This window comes from Podarcis filfolensis (genome assembly GCF_964270895.1).
Source record: "Podarcis filfolensis genome assembly, chromosome: 13".
Lineage (NCBI taxonomy): Eukaryota > Metazoa > Chordata > Lepidosauria > Squamata > Lacertidae > Podarcis > Podarcis filfolensis.
The window spans coordinates 51149231-51162057 of NC_139615.1; the positions used below are offsets into that span (position 1 = coordinate 51149231).

The 12827-nt window shown below is 42.6% G+C and overlaps 1 protein-coding gene across 27 annotated transcripts in view; it reads right to left on the reverse strand.

Moving 5' to 3' along the window:
* LOC310748288 (poly(rC)-binding protein 3-like) overlaps positions 1 to 12827 on the reverse strand; it is a 257271-nt gene that overhangs the window by 39172 nt on the left and 205272 nt on the right. For 21 of the 27 annotated variants that reach the window (XM_083583915.1, XM_083583914.1, XM_083583909.1 and 18 more), the window contains 3 exons: positions 5063 to 5204; positions 297 to 320; positions 134 to 166 (listed from right to left, as the gene is read on the reverse strand). In XM_083583915.1, the coding sequence (XP_083440041.1) occupies positions 134 to 166; positions 297 to 320; positions 5063 to 5140 (135 nt within the window). In that variant the 5' untranslated portion in view covers positions 5141 to 5204. The remainder of the gene's footprint in view (positions 1 to 133; positions 167 to 296; positions 321 to 5062; positions 5205 to 12827) is intronic. The other 6 variants (XM_083583903.1, XM_083583902.1, XM_083583904.1 and 3 more) reach the window with 2 other exon arrangements.

Below are 12827 nucleotides of genomic sequence, written 5' to 3' on the forward strand. Positions count from 1 at the left end.
TTGGTTTTTTACCACTTGGTGGCAGGATTGATTCATACATGTGAGCAATACAGCAATTCAGTACCACCACCAGGTATATATTTTCTGAAATTGCAGGAAAATTAAGTCAAAGAGTACAAAATTTACATCTTACCTCCTCCCTCATTTTCTTGACAGTTTCACCTTTCTGTTAAAGAAACAGAAAGCATTTATTAGCTCACACTAACACGCTCCATGACTGGTGAATTTGTAGAAAAATATCAAGTAAACTGAGCTGACTCAAAAAAAAAACCACCCTCAAAAAGTGGGTCACTGACCTTTCCAATGATGCTGCCAACCTCCTGAAACAAAGCAAAGCAAAATATACATGAATGCAAGCACAAAAGAGAAATACATCTACACATCTGTAAATCTTAAAAATGTAAACGGACTAGAACAGATATATCCAACATATCTAAAAGTATTATGTAACTGAAACAACAGAAATGCACAATTATGTTGCTAAACAAGGCAGTGAGCTACATAAACGAAATTGGAGGTCCACAGACTAGCTATGGCCTGAAATAATTCTATGTTGCCCCAGAGGCCTAGCCAAATGCTTAATCAAGGTAAATAATAATAATTCCAGCATCTTTAACCATAAATAAAATAATAAAATTTGCCTTCAACTTGTTAACAATCTTACTGAGAAAGCTGTGCTATAGAGCTATGACATCTTTATTGAAAAGAAGAAAGCATGATAACACAGGGTCTGTTCATGCTCAAAGCGGAGATATCAGACCATCATGCCTGACAGACTATGGACAGCAGACAGCCTGAACAACACATATCCATCTATTAGTGGGAAATGATTTACACAGAAACATTAACATTTAACAAATTTTAGAGCTGGATGGTGTCAGGGAACTGCCATCGGAACTAGCGGAGGAGGCGAGGCTCCACAGCGATGCTGGAGAGGGGCCAAGCAGGGAGAGAGGCAGGTCTCCGGCTGGGAAAGAAAATCAGCGCAACACCAGGGATAGAGGGGGGCCGATGGGGGAAGCAGAGAGGAGGCTCCAGGACTCTTCGCAGGAGACCAGTGAGGAGAGCACAGGTCCTCCGCTGCCCATACCCACCCTGCGCAGAAGACTTCCGCGCAGGGAAAGTAGGCGGCGACTTGGCGTCAAAGAGCTTCTTTGCTGGAAGAGGTTTAAGAAACGCCCACTGACGGATACTGCCAGCGACTGAACAGCCACGGAGTGTATGGCTGTCCAGCGAGAAACGGTTTAACCAGCCAACCTAGCCCAGAGCGGCAGTAACTTATGCACAAGCAACCCCTAAAGCCATTACAGCAATCCGTCAGTCCCTGAAGTTGCTTGTGCGCAGCGACAGGCAGGGGAGCATAATGAGTCAAACCGGAGAAGCCGGCGCCACGGAGCGAGCAGCTGGAGTGCAGAATCTGGTGGAGAGGAACCGAGGTTTAGAACAGCTGACAGATTGGCTCCCCTGCTTGCACCCCATCAATTGCCGTCGAACCACATTTTGCTCCACTTCGCTTGAAAACATTGCATTCATTGCCTGAAAAAAATTCCTGACGTCTTTCAAGGCGGCATTTTGCGTTGCCATTAGGGGCCTGATCCATTCCCGCGCCCCATCCTCCAGATGCCCCACAATGTAGGCCACCCTCTCCCCATCATGCGCAAAGTCATCATGCTGCAGTTCCAAAGCGTACTCTATTTTCGTTCGGAACGCGTTGTAGTCCTGGGGCTTCCCCCCAAACTTGTGCACCAAGTTCCTTGCGATGGGGGTGGGTCTGACCCTGGCATCCTGAGCCCTCCGTTCTTCCAGCCTCGCTGTCAGCAGACAGCCTGAACAACACATATCCATCTATTAGTGGGAAATGATTTACACAGAAACATTAACATTTAACAAATTTTAGAGCTGGATGGTGTCAGGGAACTGCCATCGGAACTAGCGGAGGAGGCGAGGCTCCACAGTGATGCTGGAGAGGGGCCAAGCAGGGAGAGAGGCAGGTCTCCGGCTGGGGAAGAAAATCAGCGCAACACCAGGGATAGAGGGGGGCCGATGGGGGAAGCAGAGAGGGGGCTCCAGGACTCTTCGCAGGAGACCAGCGAGGAGAGCACAGGTCCTCCGCTGCCCACACCCACCCTGCGCAGAAGACTTCTGCACAGGGAAAGTAGGCGGTGACTTGGCGTCAAAGAGCTTCTTTGCTGGAAGAGGTTTAAGAAACGCCCGCTGACGGATTCTGCCAGCGACTGAAACAGCCACGGAGTGTATGGCTGTCCAGCGAGAAACGGTTTAACCAGCCAACCTAGCCCAGAGCGGCGGTAACTTACGCACAAGCAACCCCTAAAGCCATTACAGATGGTAATGCTGCCTGCATTGCTCGAGAAGTCTCATACGTGATTAATACAATGCAGCTGCATAGCTCTCCCAACAGAATGTCGTCTGACTCACTGTGGACCAACAAATGTTACTATTCATGTCTTTAAAGAAAAAAAGAACAACCCAAAAAACAGTGCAAGGATTCATCAGGACAGAGCCAACATTTGCTTCCTCAAGGCAGATACGACAAGCATAAATATTTTTATACATCTTCAAACTAGGCATTTGGATTTTATGGACCTTCGATTTAGGCTGTAATCCTGTACAAGGTGACATGGGAGTAAGTCCCACTGAAGTCCGTGGGGCTTACTTCTAAGTAAATATGTATAGGATTGCACTATTTGGTTAGTTTCAAAAATTTCTGTGCAAATGTTTCTCAGAACATACCAGTAAGGCAACCCAAGTAGTTGCAGTTCAAACAACTGTTTGGAGATTTCGTTATTTAATTTCCAGGTCCACTCATTTCCACACACACCCCAACAGTGAAAATGAAGTGACGCTTATTCGTTTATTGAAATATTTATAGACCACATGTTTGTGGAAAAATACGGCAAGGTTATATGCAACACACAAATTACAGCAAGATAAATAAACACAATCCTAAATACTGTTTGGTAAAAAAACAAAACCACCCCAACTCCACATTGCAAAGGCCTGCCTGAAAGAAGACAAGAATGATTCAAGCCGAACCTCTATTGGCAGGGAGTTCCTCAGGGCTGCCCAGGCCTGCTGACCTATGAACTCAGACCCTAGCAAAGGATAATCAAACCTCAGAGTTTGGGGAACCACAAGACATTTGCCATCAGAGCAACAAAGCAATGGAGACAGCATAAGGAATCAGATTTTGATTTATGAAAGAAAGCTTTTTCCCTGCCCCTGATAACAAGAACGAGCCTGAAACACTTAATTTCCTCATAAATAATTGAGAGTGCCTGCAACTTTGGGTTTTTTCCCTTTGTAGCTTAGGAGAAGCCCTTTCATCCCTCTTCCACTCCCATTTTTCCACATCAAATTAGACAAGATGGAAGTCCAGCCCTTGTCTTGCAGAAAACAAATATCTAGCATGTTTTCTGCCAATGTTAGTGCTGGAGAATATACACCTCCTAAATTTTCAGCTAGTCTGTTCAATAAGGAACTGTTTAAAAACAAAATATCTATTTTATTTAATGATAGAAGCCAGACGTAGCAGAAGTTTTAATGTCTAATTCACATGATGGATTAGGCAACAATGCATTTTGGCACCAAATGAGCAGTGCAGAAGCAGTGGGTGTTTTCACTATGCAGGAAACCATTTCCAAAGTGATTGCTTTAGGTATAATGTCATAACAACTCCCAGCTGTGTGAGTCAAACAGAGCCATACAGTGCAGCACTTACAAAGAAAGTAACTGACAGATCTAAACTTGACAACGCAATTGACAGATGCCAGAGATCCAAATATTCACTTATGCTGTTTGAAAGATCATTGTGTGCGTAATGGGGTAACAGACATGTGTGCCTTCAGTAAAGCTATGGCACAACTAACTTGCATTAACGTAACTTAACAAACGAAGGGTAATGTAAAGGCTAAGCGTCTGAGCTATGAACTCAAATGCCACCTGTGCCACATACTCTCTCTTACACAAGCTGCTATCTGTGCCTCAGTCCTTACAAAGAGGTATTTGCAGAAAGCTGAGAGGGATGGGAGATTTATGAGATATGCTTTCATGAACTAGAGTATACTAAGAAGAAGCCACAGAAGATTAGTTTTCAAGATGCTACAATATTTTTGTTGCAGCTGACTACCTGAAATGTAGAGGAGAAGGATGCTGTGGGCAGAAGGAAGATCAATTCTCTTCCTCCATCCTCTCCATTACTAGAATGCATGTCAGTCTACAACTGACAAGCTGGGCCATGTTGCAGATTTCAAACATTTGGTGGATCTCTCATCCTTCAAACAGAATTTCTGTGTCTGTGGCTATCTTGAATTTTGTATAACTTACACAATGGTAAACAAGTTGAAGGAACAATTGTCTGACTTTATGGAAGTAAAATAAACTCTGTGATTAAGATGTAGACACACTTCTAAGGGTTGCTGCTACAAGAGGGTGTGCAGACATTCTTCCACAGCTCTTAACAGTTGACTGTATCTGGAGCCTTTAACCTTTGGGGCCTGTGGCCACATCTGGATTTCCACCCCACCCCAATTTTATTTGGTTTAGAAGTCTTACACAGACTGACAACTCACTTACAGTACTTCGCTGAAATACATATAAAATATGCATCTTAAAACAGGAAAGGAAACACTTTTGGAAAAAATGGCCACCACAAAATATTGGCTATGGGGCATGGCTATTCACATCTCTCTCTCTAAAAACTTCTGGCCTTTGGGTCTCATTAGGCTCACCAGGAGTCCTAATTTGGCCTGCAATGACATCTTCCTTCAGCCACACTTGCAGGGCAGGCAAGTCTACAACTGCAGCGGAATAAACAGGAGCCTTAAATTGCACTTCCGATGGCTCCAACTTTTTAATGTGCAAACCAAAAAACAGACACATCCACCTATCCCTAGTTATAATCAGTTTTGCTAGTGTGTAAATAAGGCTAAAATGTTGGGCCTCTAATACAGTTAATAACAAAGCAACCTAAAATACAACCACTAACATACACCCATGTTTCTGACCCGCCCCCCGCCCAATATCTCAATGTAAAGCAAGTTACCTTTCCATGCATAAGAAGTCGTATAGTGAGTGTGACATTGAGGCCCCCTTCCGTCACCTTCGGATCTTTTGTGTTCATTCTTGTCCAATATCTGCAATTGTTGAATAGAGCTTTTCAGGGTGATTTCTCCCCTGCACTTAACCTAGAAAGACAAAAGGTTACCGTTGAGGTCAATGCTTCTCAAAATGCGAATCAATTCATACAAACTACATATTTCAGCATAACTGAAATAACTACATATTTCATACAAACTACATATTTCAGCAAAACTACATATTATAAAGGGCAAAGGGTCTCGACTCACAATCACCATTTTTGTTTGAGGGTCCCATATTCTTAGTATTCTTTACTTCTGCTCTTTTTATGACTGAGCTCCTAATGCTGATCTCATTATTTAACATGTTCCAGCAAGTGGTAAGAAACAACCCTTGGATATATCTTCATTCTTTCTAGGCTGCCTTTCAGCAAACATGTCTGTGGGCAAATCTACATTTGTTGGTTATAATGTTAGAAATGCGTTATAAAAATGTGACACCAGGGGACACCGCAGAGCAGCGATCTGCCGGCAATGGAAAAATGCATTGAGCATTATATAACATTATATAACATTATTTAGTGCTATTTTTAATAATGCTTTTACAGATCAATGTAGAGCCAGACGCATGCTCTGAAGTTGAGACCTACATGCTATACAGCAAAAACCCAGAACTTTAACAAATGATCAGCATGATCATGTGTGAAGACAAAAGCTGAATTTTACATTCCAACTTGGTGCAGTGTTCTGTTGAATTGCAGCGAAAATCAACTGATTTCTTCTCACTTTCTCCATCCTTTTCCTTTTTTACTCTAGTGGAACAGATCTTATTTTCCCTTCACGTAGCTCCATAGTGATCGTAACCTGATGTCACTGCCGGCAAGAGCGGCAGACGTCTCAAAGACACTGAAGTCAGCCAGTAACTGTTTTCCTGGGTGCTTGTCTGTTTTTGTCTAGGAAACTCAGAAGTCCCTTAGCTCAGCTTCTTGAAGACCCAAACCCAAAATAGCACTAGGATGTCTCTTTAATTTCTTGTAGCAAACTTAAATAATATCTTAAATATCTTAATAAATAGGATGGGATACTAATGAAAGCTGAGGTGTCTGGTGGAGATGAAAAGCAAGAAATTATGAGAAACAATTATCCACATAGAGAGTGAGGCTGCATATGCACCATACATATAAAGCACACTTCAAGTGCTCCCTCCCAAGAATCCTAACTGTAGTTGGTTAAGGGTGCTGGGAACTGTAGCTCTGGGAGGAGTAATCCCAGAATTCTTTATTGGTGGGGAAGAGAAATGACATCATGAAGTTTCTAGGACGAGGGTGAAACTGTAAAGCTCCCTTCTTATTTTTGCTATGGGATGCTGCGTGCATATAATTTTGTTATATATAGGTATGCAATATATATGTATAGTAATGTGGTTTTTTATGTTATTATATTTTTGCTTTGCTATGTTGTTATGAAATTGTTTTTATAGTGCTTGTCTGAACCCCCCTTTCTTTGTTGTAAGCCAGTTTGAGCATGTGGGAAAGCAGCATACAAATGAATGAATGAATGAATGAATGAGATGAGATGAGGTTTCCATGTACTTTATATGTATGGTCTTCAACCTGGCACGTCTCTGCCAGAATTCAAAGAAACCTGAAATCAACAACAAATGTGACAACACATTACTAGCCCAGTTATGGAATCAGTCTAATGGCCTGTAACTTCTTGGGATTTGTAGTCTGAATTTATGGTCTAAATAGTAATAGTTATTATGAATTTACTAGTCTTCATGACCACAGTGCAATGTAGCTCAACATATCACCATGCAATGGATGCATTGTTGAGACTAAGAAACAGCGATCCCACTAGGTCTTTTTCTTTCATACTAGTGCCGGGTGGCTGAATTTGCCAAGCAGAACTGTTGAGTGTGAGAAGAGTGCTTGCCTCTTCCCTCCTTCACTGATTCTACCAGCAAATGCTCCCCAAACATTCCCCAACCTTTCTCTCCTCCGAAAAGACTGGTGCTGGACGTTAGCCCAACTGGGAAGGAACAAGTCATGATCTCACACAGGTTGCCCAGTGTGCTACGTCAGCTCTTTCTGCACACGATACATGTTTTTCCACCGACTCCTGGTCTTGCATCTCATTCTTTGCACTCTCCCAGCTGGCACGTCCCTCATCTCACTAAGCCCAGGACGGCACCCTCTCTTTTTTGTCCTAAACACCACTTGCAAAAGACCACCATTGTTAAACAGGCTGCCGTGTTTAGCACTGGAGGAAGATGTTCCACCCCCCTCCAGGCTCCACATCTTTCCTGGCCTGCCTCCAATTCCGTCAGAAGCACCCAATTATCTTTAGTTATTTTAGGCAATTGTGTCAGTGAACACAGCAACTAGGTAAGGGATGACGGAGGTCATGCAGCACTGAGGTACGACACAAAGCTTGTTTTCTTTTATTTGTTGCTTGTTGATTCAGTGTATTGAAATCTGAAAGGCTCATTTCAAAGCTGCTGTTGCTCAAATAATAATAGGACACACTGGCCTTTAATACAATTCTCTTCAGGGAACAAAAGCTTCTTTTGGCTACAAGGGCCGCTTGTTGTAGGTTACACACATCTTTCCAGTCAAGCACGATTAATACTACCCCCCCCCCCGCAATGCTCATGACCCAGACGAGGATCCTTTCAACTATATAATGTTAGTATTATGTGCTCAGAAATCTCAGTTTTAAAATGGGCTCCTAAAATGAAACCATAATTTAATTATTTTCCTGTAGCCTGTACCATTTTGTTTCATCACTGTGTGCCACAAGGCTAGTAGTTTACAGAAGGCAGTTACTGCCCTCCAGGATTATTTTGCCAGATCCTTTTAACATCTGTTTCTAAAAAGGACTTTATTTGCAACGGCATAAAGAATAATCAGAGACTTATTTACCCAGATAAATCAGGAACGAGTCAGGAAGCCTGGGGGGTGAGGTTAGCCAAACGGAGGGAAGTGATGGCGACAAAGAAAAAGGAAGCAAGGAACATTTTAAAGGCTGCTCAAAGGGGCTCCAACAGGACTTCCGGGTTGGCGCCATCGCCGAATGGCGGACTCCCTCCGAGCTCCGGAGGGAGCCGGCTCGGCAGGGGCTGGGTTTTACCGCACCGGCGATGCGGGGACCCTTAGAAACCACGGCCACGGGGGCCGTGGACTTGGAGACTCGGCTAGCACCGCTAGCGCCCTCCCGACTCGTGAAGGAGCCTTTTTAAAGGCTACGGATCGGGTGCCGGGGAGAAGCGTGGTGCTTTGAGTCCTCTGCCATCCCTGCCGAGCGAAGCCGCATGCCATCCGGCGGAGAGCGCTGACTTCTTCCATTGAGAATTTGGACTTTTAACAACAACCCGTGAGTAAATTGGAAATCGGGTTTAAAAGAAGAAAAATTTTTTGGATTTGAGACGAGCGGGGGGGGATCTAAAAAGGAAGTCAGTCCCCCTCCCTATTGTAGACATTTTAAAACAAGGATTGGGAAGCCAAGGCCCAAAAAGAACGGTATCTTTGCTAAAATCAAGAATTCCATGATGGGAAAGTACAAGAATTGTGCTGGAGGAAGAATTGAAGGAGAAGGAAAATGCACCCCCCTCCCTGGGAACCGGGGCGATTGAGGAGTGAGCCTGGTGAAAAGAGTCGGTGATTTTGACAGCTGTCAAAGTAGCTGTCAAAGTCGGAATTTTAAAGAGGATTTTATTACAAGGACCTTGCTGGTCAAATTTGTTACAACTTGATATAATTTGTTAAGATTTGAATACAAAATGGCGAAAATACGGAGAACAATCGGATTTTTGGGAAACAAAGTTACAACAACCCCCCTAGAGGAGTTTCGGGACATTACAAAGATGGGCGTAAGCCGGGAAAAATACAACACTTCGGAATTTCACAGAACTGGTTATCTCCTGGGAAAGCTGCAAAACTGAAACTGAATCTCGTCTACAGGGTGTTTAGACTAAAAGGAGACAACAGAATACTTTACTGAAGAAGGAAGGGACTGAACGCAAGTTTTTGTTCCTGAATAACAACAACCCATGTAGAGTTACTAAACTTCTGAATAAGAAAGTTTTAGCAGCGGAACAAGAGGAAGCTGGACTATAACCTTGAAAGAACAATGGGGGGAATTTTATAATTTGACATTTTTAAAGATTTAGGAATTAATTTTTAAAAAGTAATCCTAAAAATGGGAAATAATTCTGCAAGGAGTTGGGGGAAAAATGGGATTGATGGACTTAAGACTTCCAGGCTGGAAACATAGATTGGAGGATAAGGGAAATTAAACCGGGGAAGGGGAGGGAGAATTAGAATCCAAAGGCTTGCAACTATTTTCTGAATTGGTTTTCTTTTTTCTAATATATTTCTTATTTTTTTATACTTTTATTCTGTGTGCTTTTACTTTAATGGGAAAAAAGGGGGACATTGTGGAAAGAAAAGGGGGCGGGCTATGGGGAGAGATCTTTTGCTTTTTTTTATCAAGGGTGTTGCATAAGGTTTGTATAAATTTAAATTTGAACAATGGGGTATATAAATTGTGCTTTAAATCAGAAACAGAACTTGTGGAAACAACAATATGAAAGGGGAATACGGTAGGGGTGGGGGAAGGGGGGAGTCCCAGAAAGTGGATGTTTGAAAATAAGGTTCTGAATGTATCTTCATAATCTCTTTTCTTCTCTTTCTGTATTTTGGAAACTTCAATAAATATTATTTAAAAAAAAAAAAAAAAAACAAAGGGGCTCCAACAGTTCTGAAAGTATTTTCAGGTGATGACGCAAGACACAGAAAAATATATACAAATTGCATGGTGTGGTATATTGCCACAGAAGATTTGTGAGAAATAAATCCAAGACATATGTAATTTTGCTTGGGTTAGTTTCAGTGAGAGCTGCAAGCATTAGTGTAATTGAAAGATTAATTTATGAGGGGCAATTTTACTCAGTGGTGTTGTGGGTAAAGGACACACCATTTGAAAAAGGCTGTTTTGGTTCTCGTGTGTATGTAAAACAATCTATTAAAGTGGTGCCTTTCATTTAGTAAATTGCAGGTTTTTTACACTTCCTTCAGTACCCCAAAAAGGTACCAATACAGTGGTTTGGGCAATTTGAAATGATTTAAATTAATTGCTTAAAAGGCAAGTCAATAATCAACTAATAATAACTAATTAGTCAATAGTCTTAATTATTATTATTTTCAAGCTCATTTGTAACCATATCTCTCAGGAAGCCAACAGTATCCTATGAAATGTCAGTCAATTTGAAAATACATATCAATAGATATTACAATCTTGTGTTGCTAAACCTAAACGTAAAGATCCTTCCTGTCAATTAAGGTTTGGTGACTTTTCCTTATTTTTACCCATAATTCTGTTATGCTCCATTTAAATTGCATTAAAATAAAATAATACATTTTGTTTGTTGAAACTGCCAAGAAACCTGCTGCAATATCTGGGAAAGCGTGTTCTCCTTCATGGAGAGCACATGTTGCGGTGGGGGCCGCCAGGACACTCCAGAGTTGGGGGCAGGCTAATTGATCGTTGGCCACTGATGCGATTGGGGCTTCCCTTGTTGTTGGGAAGAAGTTAATGTTGCCATTTGTTGACTGACAGCCAGAAATGCTAAAACTCCTTGCACGAGGCTAGGGCTTCCTCTTTTCGCATCAGATTGCCTGTCCCCCCCTCCCTAGAATTAGGGTTGTTCGCTTTGACCTTGCTATGCCTGTCATGGGGTCGTCTGCTCTTGGGGCAGGGGCCCGGTAGGAATTTTGTCCATCTGGCTGATCGGCTGGGGCCATTTGGTTTTTGCCTACTGCGTAGCAAATCGTCACAACTTGTAAGGTTGCGGTTAGGCATTGGTTTATGGTTTGGTTGGTTGAGGGGCATGGATTGGCTGTGCCTGCCCCTGCAAGGGATTCCGTTAAAGGAATCGGGGGCTAACTATTGCTTGTCCACTCTGTCAAGGGGGCTCGGGCCATAGCAATGAGCTCCTGGTTGCATTTGAGGAGGGCTGAGGGCAGGTTCCCTGCTCTGACGCTACCCCCAAGTGTATTCCCCTTTTCTGACTTTCGCATCGTGCGGAATGTCAGTCTGTCCCCCATGGTGGGGGCAGATAGTCGCAACCAATGCCTAAGCAACCACTCACATTTTTGTATTTTAATAAAGTTGTGGCCAAAATTATGCCAAAAACCTTAAACAAAAAATTCTGTGTGATGTGTGAGTTATTGGGGTGGCCCTGGGGACCTCAACACGCAAAGTGTGGAATCTGGCGGACAGCTAATTTCCAATATTCACATTAATCTGAGTGGCACATATGAGATAATTTAATTTAAGAATTCACAAAGATCAAATCCCTCAAGCATCCCTACTGTCAACTTGGGCAAATCTCCACTTATAGTAAAAAAACAACAACAAAGCTTTGTCTATTTATTACAAAGCCAAGGTCTTAGAAAACGTTTGAAAAGGAAACACAACTTACTATAGACTCACAAAGGGTCAGTGTGTGTATGTCTCTGTGTGTACAGATTAGATGGGGAAAGATAAACTCAAAGCCTTAAGATCTTCCTGCAAGTCCTTATATAATGCAAATTAGATGAACCGTCATTTGGGATTTCAGAGTTTATCATTGCCTACATTAATCTGCTCATTAATATTGAGATTAATGCATCTCAAATGATGTAATGAGACAAATTATGCTGGCCTGAATCCAAACAACCCCATGACTAGTTCTGTGCGCCCAAGAGAGCTTTGGGTCCTTTTCTTAAGCAGAAGTCCCATGCCCTCATGCTGCATGGCAAACTTCTGAAATTAAGGAGATTTTCAAGATGAGTTTGTGATATGATGTGGTCGGCCTGCCACGGAAGGGGACAAAGGTGGGAAATCCAATAATGGCTCCTCCTTGATCAATAAAAAGTCAATTAAATGCCTGCCAATTTGCTGCCCTGTCATGTGGAGTAATCTGCCATTTGAGGTGGCTGCTCCTTTATTCTCCTTCATAGCAGAGATGGCCTTTGTCTAACCTATTGGACCAAATCTGTCTGACCTGTATTTAACAAATTGATTCCTGTCATGCCACAATGAAGCATCTGGAACCCAGTTTAAGCACAGCTTAGTTCTAGCACATGTGGACTGCAATATGGATTAATTCCTAGGCGGCCAGGGGTCTTAGTGGACCACAAGCTTAACACGAGTCAACAGTGTAATGCAGCAGCAAAAAAAGCTAATGTTTTTCTAGGCAGCATCAACAGACGTAGAGTGTTCAGCTAAGCATAGGCAGACATGCACTCTGGGCTTTAAGAAGGCTGATTTCAAAAAGCTTAAATAACCACAGGGTGAGAAGAAATTCTCAAAGGGAAGGGAGTCTCATGCAAGACAAAATTGGGATTCAAGATAAAGGGGTCTTAGGAGACCACAAACTTAACCTAAGTTACCAGTGTGATGCTGCATGAACAGAAGTCTAGTGTCTAGGTCAAGGGAAGTAATAGTCCCACTCTATTCTGCCTTGGTCAGACCACATCTGGAATACGGTGTCCAGTTCTGGGCTCCACAATTTAAGAAGGTTATTGACAAGTTGGAAGTACGCAGAGGAAGGCAACCAATATGATCAAGCGTCTGGAAACCAAGGTTTTTGAGGAATTGTTGAGGGAGTTTGATATGTTTCACTTGGAAAAGAGGAGACTGAGAGGAGATATGATAGCCATCTTCAAATATCTAATGGCTGTCACA